General features: G+C 36.0%; 1 protein-coding gene across 2 annotated transcripts in view; it reads left to right on the top strand.

The window, feature by feature from the left end:
* Nucleotides 1–20,614, top strand: part of PLPP1 (phospholipid phosphatase 1) — an 88,882-nt gene that overhangs the window by 17,953 nt on the left and 50,315 nt on the right. The window contains exon 2 of one of the 2 annotated variants that reach the window (XM_027041908.2): nt 11,111–11,265. The exons of the other annotated variant lie outside the window; for it this stretch is intronic. Coding sequence (XP_026897709.1) covers nt 11,111–11,265 — 155 coding nt within the window. The remainder of the gene's footprint in view (nt 1–11,110; nt 11,266–20,614) is intronic. 2 annotated transcript variants of the gene reach the window in all.

Here is a 20,614-nt window from a genome sequence, read left to right as displayed (position 1 = left end):
ATACTTCTAAGATTTACATTACATGATACATTTTTTAAAGGGGGACATGTGAACTGTTAAAAGCAGGTGAGCTCTCAGGTCTGGATTTTATTTGGTTTATTTAAAATTTTTGATTTATAGTTTTGATTCTTAAATTATTTCTTACTCATCTTTTGAGCATCGAGATAACTAATTTTGTACCAAAATGGTGAAATCAATTTAAGTTGGTAAAGCAGTCTCCTGAAAGGTTTTTAAATCTGCCCCCAACCACCACCATACATAACCTCTTAAGTGGCATTTATGCATTACCTTTCTAGAAGATGACTGTCCTAGAAATTTTAAAAGCGTATCACTTTGCCAGCTTTATTCAAGAATCACTATAATAATGAACACACACTTGTTATTGTTTGAAATATAGACCTTATCACTGAGTGGGAGAAGTTGACCAGCTACTCATACAAGAGACTTTGTTGGTTAAGCGAAGTTTGTAGATGGGATTGCTGAGACTGGAAGTCTCATTGTAAATTCAGAGAGAGAAGTAAATTAACCATGTGTTCCCATCTGAACAACAGAGGCGTTGTTTTAAAAGCTTAAATAAAAACCAGATAGAACCCTATAGGTCATAATTTCTTTAAAGACTAAATAAACTCTTCAAAGAGGAACCTCTTCAAAGAGGAATCTTTCCCTTGATTTACTATCTTACACTGTTTTGTGAAATTTGTTGGCTATTGAAAAGCCTTTGAAGAAAGATAACTAAAACACATGTAGTGAGGGGAACTGGGTGGCTCAGTTGGTTAAGTGTCCAGCTTTGGCTTAGGCAATGATCTCATGGTTCATGGGTTCAAATCCCACATTGGGCTCTGTGTGGACAGTGCAGAGCCTGCTTGGGATTCTGTTTCTTTCCCTCTCCCTCTCCCTCTGCTCCTCCCGCACTTGTACACGTGTGCTTGGGCTCTCTCTCTCTCAAAATAAATAAATAAACAAAAAAATAAAAATAAAATACAGGTAGTTACTTCATGAAGTCCTCTTGTATATGTGTTGATACATTTTCCAAGTTAAAAATTACTTTTTCATTAGAGGCAATAGGCAGAGGAGAAAGATCAGGGAATAAGCATTTATTGTCTTAATGTGCCAGGTGCTATGTTAGGCACATTACTAGGCTCTTAGTTCACAACTGTTCTGGGAGGTATATAAATAGTATTTATTTGCATTCACCATGTGAGAAAATTGAGCTAGATAGGTAAGTAATTTGCCCATGTTCATTTAAGTTTAATAACTGGGTGAATGCCAAAAGTAAACCCAGCTCGGTGGAAAAGTCCCAGTTCTATGCAGGACCTCACCCTGCCACACCAAAGATTTCATGAGTAGTTATATAGAAGCTAGAGTGGCGAGTAGATGTTAGCTAGGTGGAAGGGGTGGGGTCATCATGTACAGTGTGGCAAGAGGTTTGGAACAGGTGAGGAGAATAGAGAAACAGGATATGAGGCTTAAGTCAACGTTTAGACTTAAACAAAATTTATATATAGCAAAATTCACTCTTTAAGGATACAGTTCTTTGAATTGAGACAATTTAGACGTCAGAGTTATGTAACCACCACACGAGATACAGAACTGATTTATTACCCTAAATTTCTTCTTGCTGCTCTTTTGTAGTGAACTCCTCCCACCTCCTACACCTTTGGCAACCACTGATTGGTTCTCCATCCTATAATGTCATATAAATGAAATCATGCAGTATGTGTCCTTTTGAGTCTGGCTTCTTCTCATAGCATAATGCATTTCTAATTAGGGAGCCATTAATGATGTAAATGTTACTATACAGTTTTGCTACAGTTTTTGGCCTTGAACTCTCAAAATGCTTATATCATCCCCAATTCCAGTTTCATGTAAACATAATTTTTTTTCAGCTGAGAAATGATTATAGTTACAGCTTCAAATATCAAAGAAGCCCAAAACAGATTTCTGATAAATGCCCAGGAGAAAGTAACATAGAAAAAAAATTAGCTGTCTCTCCCCACACCCTATTATGTCCACCATCTCCTTGCCTTTTGAACATAGAAATCTGCATGGAAAGAGTGCTACTGACCGTGACCTTTGCCAGCTTGAAAAAGAAAGGGAACAGCTGTTACCATGAGAGGGTGGAAGGAATTAATGGTCCTGGCCAGTTGGTACTGTGTGCCTTTTGGGAAGGGAACAACAGGTGACCAACTTCTTGCTTTTTATTTTTGTTCGTGTATAAATAAATAGGCCAACTTTTTGTGTGTGTGTGTGCAGAAATCTGAGTCCATATTAAAATAACCTGTCCTTATAGTTCTCGGTATTTTTTTTTTTAAAAAAAGCTGTTTAAATATATACACACATTTATTTTAAGTATCTTAATGAATGAAGAGACTCCAGGGTTGAGTATATTATAGGTCGTTAGTGACAGAAAAGCACAGAAAGTAAAATTCTTTTGTAAATGTCACTTAGATATCCAAACTGCTTTTTCTCCCCTTTGTCCCAACTTAAGTACAAAAAAAAAAAACCCCAGCAAGATAACTGAGTACTTTTTATAGTAAAACCGTCAGCCACAGAGATGTGGTCACTTTAAGCTGGTGACCAGAGCGCAGGTGTCTCTAAAAGCCGAGGGTGCACTGTTCTTTGAACTCGAGGCCCTGGATACTTCACGTGCCATCTCTGTGGATCATACCCAAACATACAGTTCTATCACTGATCCCTCCTGCCTGACTCAGGGCTCTTCCCCTTTTCCACCTCTACTTTGCATAAACTCATCTTCCTGCAGTACAGCTTTTACCCAGGCGTTTCTTGATCAAAGCCAATGCTGACTTTTCATTTATTTTTATTTTTATTTATTATTTTAAAAAAAATTTTTAAATTTTTTATGATTTTTCATTTCTTATTGAGACGTATCTAAATTACTGACCTGGAACAAAACATCCTTATACTGCAGTTTTGTTTTGTTCATTCATATTTCTGTTATTTTTCAGTTCCCTCTACCCTACTTTCGTTGGATCATCCTATTTTTTTTTAGACTGCCTGGCAACAGATTGAACTCAGTGATGAATCTTTTTTTTTTTTTTAGTGATCAATCTTAAATGCATTTCTAATTCCATTTCCCATTGCAGTTATGCCTATTAGTCTCTTTATTCCATTAGAATTGCTTTGAATGTTTTTCTGGGTTTTTTTTAATGTTTATTTATTTTTGAGTGACACAGAGAGATAGAGCATGAGTGGGGAAGGGGCAGCGAGAGAGGGAGACACAGAATCCGAAGCAGGCTCCAGGCTCTGAGCTGTCCGCACAGACCTCGACATGCAAACCGCGAGATCATGACTTGAGCTGAAGTCGGCGCTTAACTGATGGAGCCACCCAGATACCCCAAAATGTTTTTCTGTTCTATTAAAACCTCCATTTGTCCTCTGCTCTGTCATTTTTTAGCAAATGGTACTACATTTTAGCAAATGGTACACACTTCATTTAGAGGGTTTTGGGGTTAAATAAATACATGTTTGAAACCTGGATGCACGACTTACTATCACAGCTGGTAGCCAGTAGTGTATATCTGAGTCTTACCTTTTCTAGCCCACAACCCTTCATTGTCCTGGTCCCTTCATTGTCCTAGTCCCTTCTATGGACCTCTTTAAGATCCCACAACTAAAAGATTGAAGCAGAACCCAGCTTTAGCACCAGCTGGTGTCTGTCCTGAGTGGCCAGTGCTGGTGCAGCACTAGTTGTTAAATACTTTTAATTTCACCCTTATTATATCTATGACTTTAATTAAGTTACTTATCCTTTCTGACTCATCCTCTCATCCTTAAAATGGGGATGATAATACCTGTTTTACAAGGTGACTCTGTGCATTCATCCGATATTTGTTGAGGGCCTGCCCTGTTGTAAGCACTGACTTAAGTGCTTAGGATATATCAGTGAACAAAAATGTCCATACCTAATGAAGCTTGTGTTCTAGTATTGTTAGGATGAAGTGAAAATTAATGTTAGATGTTCAGTATGGTGCCAAATACATAGAGGTGTGTACGGTGTTTTAGTCCTCTTTATTCCCCTCTGCTACACTTTTCCATCAGGGCCAAAGGGCCAGGGGGATTATGGCCGCAGGGAAAGAGTGAAGCCAATAACTAATAATTAGGTGTGGCTTCTCCAAAGGGGACTTGCTTTGTGACTACTTTGCATAGCAATACAAATGAAATAGGAAGCTTTTAAAATTTTTTGTAAAAAAACCTCTAATTGACCCTGTTTTGGATGGTCTTTGTTGTCTACCTGTGCTTTCATTTCCTCCCATCTACCATGGATCTAGTTTTGTCCATTCATCCATATTGTCAAGTCCCCTCTGCATCCCACCCCACCCCTCCCGCCCCCCCTAACCCATTCTATCACCTCAGTTCACTATCCTACCTTTTGTGCTACAGACAAAAAGAAATTGTTAGCCTTCTTCTGCCTTATTTGTTCTTCAAGGTATGGACCAAGTTACCCTTTCCTTCCTTTTTGTCCAGAGGACATATAAAGGTCACCTCTACCCACTCGCTCTTCACTTCTTAAATCTTGTCAGTTTTTGTGTTCCCAGTCCAAGTGCGGCAATTCTTCTGTCAGTGACCTCTTGTCTGTTCTTTTTCTGCTCAACTTCTTTATAAGTGGCATTTGTTAAGACCAGGTGAACTCAGTGGGTGCATGGCCTCATTGACCTGGGTTCAAATCCTAATTCTGCAACCTTTGTGGCCTTGGGCAGGTTTCTTTATCTTCAAATCGATATAATAGTACTTACCTTTTCAAGTTAATTGAGATTAGAAAACTCCAACGCGTACCATACTGTCAGGATATAGGGTAAGAGTTAATTAAAAAGTAGCTACTGTTACTGGTATTTTTTTAAAGTGCCCCTTCATTTTTCCTGGCATTATCTTTTCTTTCATATTGTATCCTGTTTTCCTGGTAGTTCCTTCCGTATCAGTTGGCTTTGTTGACTTCGTGTTTTCTTTCCAAGATTATGACTATTGTCTCTTTCACTGAGTGATCTTAATAAAATCTTGTGGCTTCACCTCTCCCCTTTATAGTTGATAATTTCATATATTCATCTTTTTGATGGGGGAGGGGCAGAGAGGGATGGGGAACAGAGGATCTAAAGCAGGCTCTGCATTGACAGTAGCGAGCCCAATCCAAAGCTTGAACTCACGATCTGTGAGATCATGACCTGAGCTGAAGTTGGATGCTCAACTAATTGAGCCACCTAGGCACCCCCAGATATTCTTTTGTCTTCATTCTCTCTTGAGTGTCAGCTATATGAGTCTAGCTGTGTGCTAGACATGAAACATTTGTCAAATGATGAGGAGTAATAATTAGGAAGGGGTGCATTGAATCTGTAGAAGAAACCATCCATCTTACCTGCAAACTTACTAGTTTCACTTGTTGGAGAAATTTTGAATGATTCTCTTTACTTTTGGACATTTTTGTTTTAAACATTTGTTTATTTTTATTTTGAGAGTGAGTGACCAGGGGAGGGGCAGAGAGAGGTTGAGAGAGGATCTCAAGCAGTCTCTGTGCTGTCATCATGGAGCCTGATGCTGGGCTTGATCCCATGAACTGTAGGATCATGACCTGAGCTGAAATCAAGAGTTGGACGCCTAACCAACTGGGCCACCCAGTGACCCTTTACTTATGGACATCTCATGATCTTTTTAAAGGAGGGGAAGAAAACTTCTGTTCAGATGTAACATATAACGTGTCAGTTAGCAGGAGGATTTTTCATGTGATTCTGGAAAGAACATGCAACACCTGTTTGCAAAGAAAGCAAGAAAAATACTGTATCCCTCTCTCCTCCCCATGTATTTTGTTCAAACTTAATTGGACACCAAATAAAGAACATTCCTTAAGTTTGGAATGAATACAACTTTCTATAAACTGCGCAAGTAACACAAAATAGTAAAGAGCCAAAAAGTTTTTATTTACTTTTAACCTAGGACTGCTAAAAGGAGAAAATGAAAGGGTTTGTAGAGGCACATTTCACGAAAGTAACTGTAGACTTACTTGTTACTCTCAAGTATACTATATGTAGAAAAATACACAAACATAGTTAAATTTACATATGCTTGATTTTTTTTTCTTTTTGAAAGGGAAAATATTTTTTACATAAGGGTTTTACCCACTACCTTTTGGTAAACCATGAACCCCTAGAAGCAGTCCCTCACTGTTTATTTTTCTTGTAAGTTTTGCTGAAGTTTCACATTTCTCTTCTGTAGTTTACAGCAAAGTATACTTAGACTTTAGGATGGCTCAGTCAGCCCACGTGTAGTAGATTAAGATGTATCCTAGGTCACACAGAGCAATTCCACCTTCATACCTAGTCCTACTGAAAGAAATCAATTGTCTGTATGTAGACCAACTTAGTCTCTAAGAATCATGAACTTGACTGAATGGGACCTAAAAGAAAATGTTTTTCTTCTTTCTCGTTTGTAGAGCAGGGAAATGGGACCCTGGTGGTTAGACTCCTTTCCTAAAAAAAATTAAAACATTAAAAAAAAAAAAGTGGTATGATGTGGTGAAAAGAAGAGGAACTTTTTGTTGAAATGCTGGCTCCCCTGCTTACCACCTGTGTAATAGTGGTTATTTGCCCTAGTGCATACCCACACGCTGTGTACTCGACTTACTTAGTATCTCTGAGTTTCTGATAAGATTTAGCCCAGAGATAGAGGTGGTACCTTGTTAACAGTTTAATAATTTGATGTATTTGTGTTTTTCTTTTTTTCTTAAGCCTTTAACAAGACTAATAATTTCATTAACCTGCAAAAACTGATGTAGTTAGTTGATCTGACTTTTCCTTCGTTTTCCATTTCATTCATGTTTGATCTATATTCTTTTCACTTTATTGAGCTTTTAAAAAATAAGTTACTGAAAATAAGTTATTGTACTGAATGCTTGTTTCATCACTTTTTTTTAATGTTTATTTATTTTTGAGAGAGACAGAGACCGAGTGTGAGTGGGGGAGGGACAGAGAGAGAGGGAGTCATACAATCCAATGTAGGCTCCAGGCTTGAACCCACAAGCTGCAAGATCATGACCTGAGCTGAAGTCAGATGCCTAACCAACTGAGCCACCCAGGCACCCCCTCTTTTTTTTTAATGTTTATTTTGTTTTTAAGAGAGAGAAAGATCATGAGTGGGGAGGGTCAGAGAGAGGAGGAGACACAGGAGAGGGTTTATTTAGAGAAGCATCTTCCTATAACACTAGCTTGAACACAGTATTCTCCATTACTATCCTAAAATATTATTGAAAATTATCTCTATGGCAGAGAATATTCCATTGCTTTTTAAATAGAGGTGTCTGTTTAGGGGGATAGATATGCTATGGTGTGTGTGTGCGTGTGCGTGTGTGTGTGTGCATGTGTGTGCCTGCCTCAGTCTGCTTGGTCAGCTGTAACAAAATGCCAAAGATATGGTGGCTTAAACAACAAATTTATTTTCTCATATTTCTGGAGGCTGGAATTGTAAGATCAGGATGCCATCATGGTTGGGTTCAGGTGAGTACTCTCTTCCTGGCTTATAGATGGACACCTTTTTGTTGTGTCCTCTCATGGCCTTTCCTCAGGCATGCACACTGAGAGAGAGAGATCTCTCTTTTTTCCTCTTCTTTTAACAAATGTTTTTTTTAAAGTTTTATTTATTTTGAGATCTTGAAAGAGAGCATGAGCAGAGGAGGGAGAGAGAATCCCAAGCAGGCTCTGCACTGTCAGCACAGAGCCCAATATGGGGCTCTAACCCATGAACCATGAGATCATGACCTGAGCCAAAATCAGGAGTCAGACGATTAACCAACTGAGCCATCCAGACACCCCCCATCTTTTCCTCTTCTTATAAGACCAGTCCTGTTGGATTAAGTAATTGGATTTATGACCTCATTCAACCCTAATTACCTCGTAAAAGACCTACCTCCAAGTATGATAAAATTGGGGGTTAGAGCTCCAACATAAGAATTCTTTGGGGCACTGAATTCACTTCATTGGGATGTGCTTCTACACATGTGTATATATAAAATATATGAGCAGTAGAGATAATAATTGTGATATATTTAACCTGAAGAAAGAGATTCATGCTTAGACAGTGACAGTCCAGTATTGAAGCTCATTATTGAAGATTCTTCATAAAGATATTGGAGTGTTATTGCAGGTGGTATAATATTATCATAAAAGGGTGGTTACCTGAGATACCCTTTTTACTCAGACCTCATAGACTACTTAGTTCCTACTCTCCTTAATGTCTCAGTATTTGACATTTTACCTTTCTAGATACAGGCTTGATACTCTTACCTCTGTTGGCTTTTGTATCACAACATTGCCCTATTTCTCTGTTGTTCATTCTTTGCCAAGAATGGCCAGTGTGTGCTGCTGAATGAAACAGACACAGCCCCTGCCTTCTAGAGCATGGAATCATCTTTTCTTCCTTTCTCTCCTACAGTCTCTGTTCATGATTTCACTATGGATATTAGTCATTAGCTGATTGTTTTATCTCTGTTAGTTTTGATTTTGGCTGTTTCTGAACTGTTTGATTCCCCTGGCTTAAGTTACCACTTCTAATGCCAATAACTTGCATATTTCTCCCTACTTCTGATTGTTATCCATTATTCATTTAGCCATTTAGTGTCTTTTCATTTAGAGCCAACTGTGTGTGTGCCTGGTGCAAAGAATACGAGAACGATAGCGTCTTTGCCTTGAAGTTGCTGACAGAGTGTCAGAAGCAATATATAATACAGTGTGATAGATGAGTCTATAAGGTGCCATGGGACAGATAAGTAAGGCATGCCTGCCTTGGACTGAAGGGGAAATGAGAGGGCAAGTATCCCCATTAGAAGGATGAACATATATGAAGGCACCTAGGGTTTTGAAAACATAGTATGTTCAGGTAACAGCAAGTGGTTCAGTGTGATTGGAGTCTTAGGGGCTACATGGGGAAGAGTGAAAGATGAGGCCAGGCTAAGAAGTTACCAGATTACCCCAAAGGCAATATTCTCAATAATACTAAACTAATTTTGTTCCATCATAAACCACCTTCCACTCCTAACTTCACATTTCTGTCCGTAGGACCACCATTTTATTTCCAAACCCTGAAGTTCACCTTCAAGTCTGCCTCAGTAATTGTGACTAGGCGTGAAGTTGAGTCATTTCTATATTCACAACACTCTTTCATGCATCCTTCTCTATTTTCACTGTCAACACACTACTTATCAGTTAGTTCCTGGATTGTTTCAAAGCTGTATGAAATGGTCACCTTTTTACTTTGTTTTTTTTTAAAGTGAATTTCTCACATCCTTTATCTTACCCTGTTGCTGATCCTGTCTGAACAAAGAGCACAGTGATATTTTACTTCCTATAGGAAAAGTCCTTTTTTAGGCCAGTATTTTAAATGCTTAATTCTTTCTATTAAACACAATAATCTCAAGCACTGTTTATCCCTAAAAAAACACCCATAATTGAAGAATTAAGAGTAATCTGTAGCAGAGAACATTTTATTCCATTCACTTTGAGTTTTTTTATGAACATAATAAGTATTTTATACTGAACACGCTTTTCCAGACAACACGTCTCCTGCCTCCCGGTCTTGCCTTCTTTTCACAGTTCTAATCTCTTAATTTATCCAGATCACTGGCCTCCTTGGGAGGCCATATATACATTGACTCTGGAATCAGCCTGTGTTGGAATCCTGGTTCGACTATTTATTAGTTTCAGCAAGGTCTGCATTTGTCTAAGCCTCATAATAACTTTGTGTGAAAAATGGGAGAAGTGGTATTACCTACAGGGTTGTAGGTAAGGATGGAGTTACTCTGCATAGCATAGTGCCTGTCATGTGTGAGCATGTAATACATGTTGGCTATAAAATGTTATATACCTTGAAAAACCCCTTGCTCATTCCCTGTCTGCTCTTGTTAGTGCGACCTCCTGCTACGCATGCTTCCTTATACCACGAAATGCTCTCCTTGAGCCCCTCCCTATTGCCTATAGTTTACCTGCTGTTACAAGTTCAATTCAGTTGCTTTTTTAAAAAATCGTCTTTTCTAATTACTTTGGTTCACGTTGACCTCTGAATTCCTATAGGACCTTTTATACCTTTTAAGAAATTAGCCATACTTTCTTTTTATGGTATTTCTTTGTAAATTTGCAAACAGTAAGATTCATTTTTTGTTGTACATTCTGTGAATTTTGGCAAATGCTTAGAGTTATGGATGACCATCACATTTAAGATACAGAACAGTTTCATCACCCTCTAAAAGTTTATCTTGGTATTACTTTTTAAACCATTTCCTCTAGTGTATATTCTGTGTCTACACGTACAATTTAGGCTCTTGAACCCAGGGTCTGTTTTATACTAGTTTGTGTCTCTCTGTATGGCCTAGGCTAGTACTGAGCTAGTAGTGAGTAAATGCTTGACTGTTTGAATTATATGAAACAAAGCATAAAAACATGGTAAACTTGAGCCTATTACAAAGCTACTAACTTATTTAACTTCTCTTTGGTCTCTCATTTTATTTGGGTGAAAATTTCATTTTTCCTGTATAACTTACTAAAGTGATTTGGAGCCTTGCCAGGGCTAATAAAAATCATTTTAAATTTATCTTGAGAATAAAGACTGAAAGACTAGTTTCTTTCAGTTTTTATTATCAGATGTACTTATGGTTTCTATTTTCTTTCTTTCCCCTCCTTGACTATTTTTGGCTGTTATGATATTGCTCAAAATTAATGTATTCACAAAGTTTTCCCTTTTTTTTCTTAAACATATTTAAGATACTGAACAAGTCAATTAAAAATAAATTAATTACAAAATGTAAAATATAAATCCTTCTTGTTTTTTCAACTTTATTTTTCCATGGGCCAATTCCATGGGGATTTCTTTATTGTATGTTTTTAAAATCAGAGGTCAACGCAAGTAAGAGAATTTATACTTGATAAAGGTGGGGCTGATATGGACAAGCTAATGCTGCATGGTTTCCTTAATCTTCACTCTTGGGTATTTTGGAATATTGATCCTTTTCAAAAAGTACCAAATATGGTTAAGATTTGCATCCCATTCAGTAGACTTTACTTCCTAATGAAGTGAACTGAATTTAACCATGTGTGTCTTTTTTTCCCTTCCCCAACAGCTTCCATGCCTATGGCTGTTCTAAATTTGGGCCAAATATATCCATTTCAGAGAGGCTTTTTCTGTAAAGACAACAGCATCCAGTATCCGTACCATGACAGTACCGTCACATCCACTGTCCTCAACATAGTGGGGCTTGGTTTACCCATTTCCTCTGTAAGTAAATTAATAAGTAGGTAGTGATGGGTATGTTGTGCGGAGGTTGGATGAGGTGATGGAGTTGGGGTGGGAGTAAATCTGTAGCACTGTCTTCACCAGTGTTGATATGGTGAATGACTGAGAAGGATACCCACTGTTTTAACCTAGAGACATTGTTACTTCAGTTACAGGGGGATGTTACCCAAAACCACTTGATGTCATCCTGAAGAATTAGAGAATGATTATTTTACAGTGGAAGGGTTCATTTAAGTCATTTGGACCAACCCCTTTCAGTACATCAGTGAAGAAACTTAGGCCCAGAAACTTGCTTAAGCCCAGTAAGCTGTTTTATGGCAGAGCTATAACTAAGATGATGCTTATTTTATCCTATTTTAAATGAAAATTGAAGCTATAAAAAGGAGATAGATTTATTTATTAAAATTGAGAAAACACTTCAGCACAAAGAATATCAATACATATGCAAAATAAAATCCTCGGAATACATTAAAACTTACTATTTTAAAAATAGTATTGACCTAGATAGTTTATCGGTTTATAGGATAATTTTGGTTTTCATTTTTTCAAATAACTGGAAACTTTCCTTCTAGGTTAAGTTTCACAAATTAGGGTTAGGATTGACCAATGAGATTTTGTGATTACTGTCTTTTATTTATTTATTTTTTTCATGATTACTTTTTTTATCCTTGGCTGTGATTCCTGAATCTTGCCCTTTGCTGTTTCTCTTTATGTGACTTGGAAATAGAAGAGAAGGAGCAAAGATTCACTCATTGAGTGTCTTGGGAGTGCAGCAGTTCCTGGTGTATTTCTCCTTTTCACCAGTTGTCTTTTGGCAGTTGGCTTCCCCAGATGGCTGACTTAAAAACTTTGTCTTAGCAGACCTCGCAGGCTTGTTTCCATCATAAGACTGGCTAGCTTTCTTTCCCTATTTTGCCCTGATGGCTAAGAATAATAACCTAACTACTTCTTTCGTTTTCCATTTCATACCTGAGTTCTTTTTTTTCTTTTTCACTAGCAGAATTTTGTGTTGTTTTGTTTGTTTTTGGATGGTCTTTAGCACTTTATTGTGGAACGTAAAGGGTACTGGGTTTTTGTAATGTATCAAGATATATTAAATACTTCCTTTTATTGTCTACACATTCTAATTTGATTGTAAGTACTTCCATAGGATTAAAAGAGGAGAAAAATCTGGGATTTACTTTAGGGAAATAATTAATTTTTCCCTAAAAAGTAATTTCCATCATAATTGGTAAGGTTTATTTTAGGCTTCAAGCTTTTGAAACATTGTGCAGCAAAGCGTATAGTATTGCTACTTAGATGAAAATAGACTGTACTGTCTTACCATAACTGTACTTTGTATGAAGTGCAGGGTGTTTATTGCAGCTGTTATTTTGAGCAGCTATAACCAGATAAAGTTTTTAAAAACTATCCCTTTACTTGAGGAGATAATTGCTTGACTATCAGGAAGTTACTTTTAGTTGTTTGACTTCGTACATTTTATCTGTTTCTTTACAAAGGTTAGTTATATAAATAATAGATACTCATTTCTGGGTTTAAGAAAATCTGTTATATAAAGGAAAAAGAAATCACCCTTAGTTCTACCACCTGAAGACAGTTAATATTTTGATGTTATTTCCTTTAGTTGGACATTTTTTTAGGTCATTATGAATACATTGGAAATTCTGTTTTGTTCCTTGTTTTTTTTTTTTTTACTAGTAATAACATTTTTTGAGTTATTAATAAATATCAAGAACCTTTTAATTTAATAGCAATAAAGCTAAATTTTTAAAAAACAACAGGAAAAGACTTAGATAGGAATCCTTGGGTTCTTCAGTACTAATTCGCATAAGGTTGCTATTGAGTGAAGTGACCTGGTATAGAAGACAATTTTATTTTCTGTAAAGTGGTTTGTGTTTGATGTAACTTAATATGCATACATACTTTATAACTGGATGAGTACTAAGATTTTAAACAGTGACTTTATTTTACAATTTGAGGTCTATAATCTTTTTTAAAAAATGCGTTCTGTACTTTTTATCAGCTAATCAAAAAAGATGCAACATTCAGAAAATTATAGATTTCTATGTTTTTGGTCTTAAGGTTTCTTTTTGGGTTTTAAGAATCCACTTTTTATTTGACATTTTTTTTCCCTCTCCTTTTGACTTCAAGTAGGTTTATCTTCTCCCTCTGTAATTCCTCATACATTACTTTCGTAAATTTTTACATTTCTAGAAAACGGTAAAATCCTGAATTTTCATGCAAACTTTCAGAGTAATGATAGTAATGATAAAGTAAGTGTTAAATCCCAAATCTCTGTGTTGCAATGAATTAGTATACTTTTTCTAGAGTTTAAAATGTATACAGTTTGGGAATAGAAAACTGTTGTCTGTGTTTAATGGGTTATTTTACATTGACTTGAGTAGTGAGTGTGAGTAGTTGGTTTTTTTAAGTCTTTTTTTTTTTTTTTCTGGTTGAAACTTTTTTTTAGGTCTTGATTGCTCCATGGTATAACCTTGTAGTAAAAATGTTTAGCCTAAAGTAATGGTATAGACTATTTTCTGTGGCCAGCTTATAAAAACTCCTAAAGAGACACTGTATATTATTCACAGTGATGTCAACTGCATCATGACCAACTATGGGTATATTTGGATATATGTGAAAAAGGCTTAGACTGTTTATATATAAATTTTCTTATAGATTAGTGAGGAACAGATGAATGCCCTAAAGTAAAGTGAGCAAAGGGCATGAACAGAAAGTTGTCAGTGGAAGACAAAAATTGCCAAAAAATATTTTTAAAAAGATGTGATTTTTTAAAAAAATCAAAGGAGTTCATTTTAACTTAATTTTATTTATTTTTTTAAAGTTTATTTATTTATTTTGAGAGAGACAGAGAGAGTGTGAGTAGGGGAGGGGCAATGAGAAAAGGAGACAGAATCCCAAGCAGGTTCTGTGCAGTCAGCATGCAGATCCCGAGGAGGGGCTCGAATTCATGAAAATGTGAGATCGTGACCTGATCCACAATCGTGAGTCAGACGCTTAACTGACTGAGCCACCTGGGTGCCCCAAAGGAGTTCATTTTAAAGCAACACTGATAAAATGGTTTGGCCTGTTACAATGGCAAAGGTAAAATCTTTCCCTAGCTTGTCCAGTGTGTAAAACAAGTATTCTCATATCCAAAAGTGGGTAGGAGTATAAATTCATGTTAGATGAATATATGATTAGACCTAGAAATTATGTTTCAAATAGTTTACCCTAAGGAAATGGTACCAGTTTCTTGCAGAGAATTAGTTACAAGAATGTTTATTACAACATTATTTTTTTGTAGTAGAAAATTGGAAATAAATTAGTTCAGCTTTAGGAGACTGTTTATGATTTACCCCAGTGATGAAATACTGTAATATCCATACATTTTATAATTTTTGATATTTATTATACTAGAAAGATCTCTTTAATATATTAAGTGGGAAGGAGAAACAGAAGAGTGGTAATGGTTCTCTCTGAATAGTGAGATTATTAGTATATGAGATTATTTCATTTTATCTCTCATATTTCCCATTTTATTTCCTCCCATGAACACATACAATTTTTCAAATAAGGAAGGCTATTTAGAAATTTTTTTTTAATTTAGTAATTTTAAAACCCACTAGAAAGTTTCCCATTTTCATTTTGATAAACATGAAGCTTAACTGTCTGAACTGTATACCCATTTTCACATAGTTTTTCCAGAAGCTTAACTGTTCAGTTTGTGGGTTTAGTTTAGTCTGTCTCCAAGAAAGTACCAAAAGAAAAGATTTAAATAATGATACTTAAAAAAATATTCTTTTTAATGTTTATTTTTGAGGGAGAGAGAGTGTGAGCGGGGGAGGGACAGAGAGAGAGGGAGACATAGAATCTGAAGTAGGCTCCAGGCTCTGAACTCTCAGCCCAGAATCTGATGCGGGCTCAAACTCATGAATTGTGAGATCCTGACCTGAGCCGAAGTTGGACGCTTAACCAACTGAGCCACTCAGATGCCCCTAAATAATGATATTTTGAAGATGCATAATAAATTAAAATAAAAATTCCACTCCTTGTCCTTGTTGGGTTGTCTGTGGACTTGAGTGGATTTACTGATAAACGCATATCTATCTCCTTAAAGACAGAAATTTTGTCTTGCATGTAGTGGTATACTATAATCCAATTCTGACGGTAACCACCCAGAATTGGCATTAGATTCCACTAGTTTAAGGTCATAGTCTCCAAAAAGACTGTCCTTACTTTAGTTGTCAGATGTAAGTTTGAGGGTCCGCAGATCACCCACACTTCTAACCAACTGGCTACAAATCTAGAGGATTTCCATGACTTCCTACCCCTACAAGACTGCCCTCACTTGAGATAGCAGTCACAAGTTTGGGGGTCTCCAGGCCACCTATACTTCTCATAAATCTACTACAAATTTGGAGGTTCCCAGGACCTCAATTTCCCTTGAGGGAACCCTTGAGATTCCCTTAACCCTCAAGAAATGGGGTTAGGGGAAGCCTGAATGCAGAACCTCTCTGCCCTCTCCCAGTGGAATCAAGGCTTGTCGCCCTTCTAGCACTCTGATGGATTCATCAAGCTTCAACTGTCTGGTGTTTTTATTGGGGTTTCGGGGTTTCATTTATTTCATTCATATTTGATTAGGTATGATTTACTGAATCATCAGCCATCTGATTAAGCCTCAATCTCCAGTCCCTTTGGCTTCCTTAGGGCTCTAAGCTCCATCCCTCTGATCACTTGGTTGATCTTTCTGGTGACCAGGACCCTACTGTGAGTCATCTTGTCAGCATAAACTCAGGTGTGATCTAACAGGTTCATGAATAACAAAGATACTCCTGTGACTTAGGAAATCCCAGGAATTTAGTCTCTTCTTAAGAGCCAGAGACAAAGGCCAAATTCTTTGTTATAGACACATCTTTCTATCTTTAACTCTATGGATTTGGTGTCTTGAACACAATTCTGCACTCAGATGTTGGTTGATAAAGAGTAATCTTAAGAAGAAGTTTTAGGTTTTCCTTTTCTTTCAGTCTCCCAAGTAACGTTTACTGAGGAATTTGATGTTTTGTCCCTTACAAGATTTCTATTATTAAAGAAAACATAATGCTGATGCTTATTAAAATGGTGACGAAGACTTTATTCAAGATTATTGCAATAGGAACAAGAGATGGAGTTCATCTCTGAATACAACAGAGGCAGACAGTGTGTGAATATCAGGAGATGGAAAATTACTAAGAGAATACTTCAAGGGTAGTGGGATTCCTGGAAAACTGACCTGATAGGATTCTTGTTCAGGGTATACCAGGAGCAGATTGCTTTTCATGCTATGTTTGAAAGAGGTAATGTGTAAATTTGGTATATTAATGATTATACATCCATTTAACAGAACACTTGAAAATAGTTTGATAAATCTTAATTTATATTGGATGTACTTAAAGGTAAGAAAAGTTATATAAATATTGAGTATATACTGCTGATTATGAAAACTGAAGTTCTCTTAGTTTCACAGTAGCCACACTTACTGAATTTCACTGTTGTTTTCCTAAATGCTATATCTTTTTAAGGGATTCATTGGAAAAAATATCTTCTCATAAAATCTTAAAAATAGTTTCAGGGATTGTTATGGAATGCCTTTGCTAAAGTTAAGGGATGAAGAACTATATTGCTTCACATGCTGGGCACAGCTCTATTAAATTAGTGGACATTATTTTCTAACTTAAATGGGTTGAATGTTATTTCAAGATGAGAAACCTGATTTTTGAGAAGCCCTAAAATCTCTTTCTACTACATGAATTTCATCAATGAATTATATGTGAGAAGAATATTGAAATTAAAATGTTGATTTTGCTTACCATAGAAATTAAGTCATCTTACCATATAAATTGCTTTCAGAGTTCTGTTTCCTCACCACACTTAGATCTCTTCATCACCCCTCACTTTTTCAAGCAGAAAGGACATAAATTTTTATTTAAATGTTTATTTGTTTTTGAGAGAGCTAGACACAGAGCACAAGCTGGGTAGGGTCAGAGAGAGAGGGAGATACAGAATCTGAAGCAGCTCCAGGCTCAGAGCTGTCAGCACAGAGCCCGATGGAGGGCTCAAATCCACTAACCATGAAATCATGACCTGAGCCAAAGTTGGACGCTTAAGCGACTGAGCCACCCAGGTGCCCCAAAAGGGACATAATTTAATTTGGTGAACACTGAGTTGGCAAAATGGCCAAATACAAATGTATTTTTGATGGATATAATGACATTAGTATGCAGTTATATTAAGATATATAAAAAGGTCAAATTTATCTTTTTTACATTTTTTTATACAGTTTATTTTGAGAGAGTGAGCGAGAGAGTGATTACAAGTGGGGGAAGGGCAGAGAGAGAGGCAGAGAGAGAGAGGGGCAGGAAGAGAAGGAGAGAGAATCCCAAGCAGCGACCATGCTTTCATTGCAGAGTCCAACATGGGGCTTGATCTCAAAACTGTGAGGTTGTGACTTGAGCTGTAATTAAGAGACAGATGCTCAACTGACCGAGCCACTCAAGCTCCCCGAATTTATCTTCTTTATGTTAACTCTCAACCTTTTTGTAAAACAGACCATTTTTATTTTGCAAACTTTTCATCTCTGAATGTATGAAAATATTTGCACAGCAATACTTGTATTTTTTTCATTATGGACTAAAGAGTCTGAAGGCAGAGTATGTCAGTATGACTTATTTTGGAAGTATCATATGACATACTTAAGATAAAAGTGTAAGCATTTGGGGTGCTTGACTGGCTGAGTCAGGGGAGTGTGCACGAGGTGATGAGTTCAAGCTCCATGTGTGGCATGGAGTTTACTTTAAAAAAAAATGTAAGCATTTGTGTTAATATTTCATTAATTTATTTTTTTCTTTCATAAATAATATTTTGAAAACTATAGATGGGGATGTTATGTACTTTTTTTTAGGTTTTAAGAAATTGGTTGAACTCATGACCCTGTGTCTTTGAAAATTTTTTTGTAATTAAAAATAAATTTATACCTTGGATTTGGCAATGAGTTTTTAGGTAACAATACCAAAAGCATGGTCCTTGAAGTCAATAATGGATAAGTTTGGCTTCATTAAAATTAAAAATTTCTGCTCTGTATATAGTATAGCAAGACTGAGGGAAAATATTTACAAAACACATATCTGGTGAAGGACTTTATTTGAAATATACAAAGAACTCTTAAAACTCAACAATATGTAAATAAATAGCCCAATCAAAAAGTAGGGAAAAAATCTGAACAGACAGTCACTTCACTGAAGTAGATATGTAGATGGCAAATAAACATGAAACAATGGCCAGTATCTTAGTTCGTTAGGGAATTGTAATTTAAAACAATGAGATACCACTATACACCTATTAGAATGGTTAAAATTCAAAACACAACAGCAACTGCTGGTGAGGATGTGGAGCAACAGAAGTTCTCAGTCATTGCTGTTGAGATTGTAAAATGCTTTAGCCACTTTGGAAGACAGTTTGTCAATTTCTTGGAAAAGTAACCATAATCTTATCATATGATCTAACAGTCGTGCTTCTAGGTATTTATCCAAATGAATTAAACAGTTTATGTCCACAGAAAATCACCAGTATTTACAGCAGGATCTTTATTCATAATTGCCAAAACTTCGAAGCCACTGAGATGTCCTTCAGTAGGTGAATGGATAAACTGTGGTATGTTCATATGATGGAATATATACAGTGTTAAAAAGAAATGAGCTATCCAGCCATAAAAAGACATGGAAGAACCTTAAATGCATAATGTGAAATGAAAGAAGCCAATCTGAAAAGGCTACATACTATATAATTCCAACTATATGACATGCTGAAAAAACTCTGGAGACAGCAAAATGATCTTTGGTTGAAAGGGGTTTGGGGGTGGGGACAGAGGAGGGATGAGGGATTGGTGTACAGAAGGTTTTTGGGACAATGAAACTCTTCTGTATGATGTTTTTGTGGTGGATGCCTGTCATTATGTGTTCGTCAAAACGCATAGAATGTACAACAGAAAGAAACCCTAATGTGAACTATAGAGTTTGGTTAATAATAATATATCCATAATATATCCGTATTGGTTTATCAGTTAAAGACATTGATAATGGAGGGAAATTAACGGTTGTGGTTGTGGAGAGGGAATGTTCCTGCTCAGTTTTTTTTTTTTAAATCAAAAATTGCTTTAAAAGATAGAGTGTATTAATTAAAAAATTTTTTTTTAAAGAAAAAAATTTGTTCATCAAGTCTAGTGAAATGTCAGTGTTCTTTGGCTAAATATTAGTAATGATTGCTAAAAATGATTATCCTTGTAGTTAATGAATATTTATATATTCATTGCTAGGAGTAGGATTATGTGGTAGGAAACTAAAATTTCAGGGCTACGCTTCATCTTATTTATGTTAACTCATAGGAGTATTTTGACTTCAGATTATTGGTTCTCAGGAAAGGAGTGCAAAATTGGTTGACAGTTTAATAAATAAAATGTTTTACTTTATGACTTAGTCTGGCAAAGACTTAAATTTAGAAAACATGACAGTTACTTAAAAATTCAGTGCAAGCTTTCAGTTTTTATAATGAAAAAATAAGGAAACAAGTCTTGTGACACAGTCCGATAATTAAGAGAATACATGTGTGGGAGATGTGTTTAGTACATTTTATGTAAGGGATCATTGCTGTTTCAGGTTTCATTATGTAATAAAACTCAAATAATTTAAAAATTTTTTAGCATCCTGAAAACTAATAGGTTGAATTTAGAAGCTTCTTTTGATAGTGAAGATGTTATCTAAATACAGGTTCACAGTCCATTATCCCAAACTCTTGGAGTCAAAACTTTTTGAATTTTTGAAAGGTTGTGTGATTTGTATATCTTATGTAATGTTCTCAGCAAAAGTCTAAGACATAATCCAAGACCTTAATATCTGTATAATGAAATATGACTAGTCCCAATTAAGTGAGGTAAATAAGGACCAGGGTCATTCCTTCATTTGTTCAGGTTGGATTTGGATACCAAATGTTAGGAAAGAACTAGGATTTTGAGGGCCTGGGATCTTAGAGTAAAGAATCTTTAAGCCCTTTAAAGAAAGCTGATTTAAAATTATTTAATTTCTTGGTCATGTTACGTGGTTACTTTAAACAAATATTTGAAAATCCTAAATTTAGTTTTTGTTGAAAACAGGACTTATGTTTAAAAATGTAAGCTTAAAACTGCTTATGTGAAACTAACTCATTTGTGATGGGAGTGCAGGATTGGTGATGTAAGTCCTAAAAAATAAGCATATCCAATGCAGTAGAGGGATTTTGAATACTACCTTATTCAGTAATT

Source organism: Acinonyx jubatus, chromosome A1 (genome assembly GCF_027475565.1).
Source record: "Acinonyx jubatus isolate Ajub_Pintada_27869175 chromosome A1, VMU_Ajub_asm_v1.0, whole genome shotgun sequence".
Taxonomy (NCBI): Eukaryota; Metazoa; Chordata; class Mammalia; order Carnivora; family Felidae; genus Acinonyx; species Acinonyx jubatus.
Note: the sequence above shows the minus strand (reverse complement) of the source record. Positions and strands in the feature narration are given on the sequence as shown.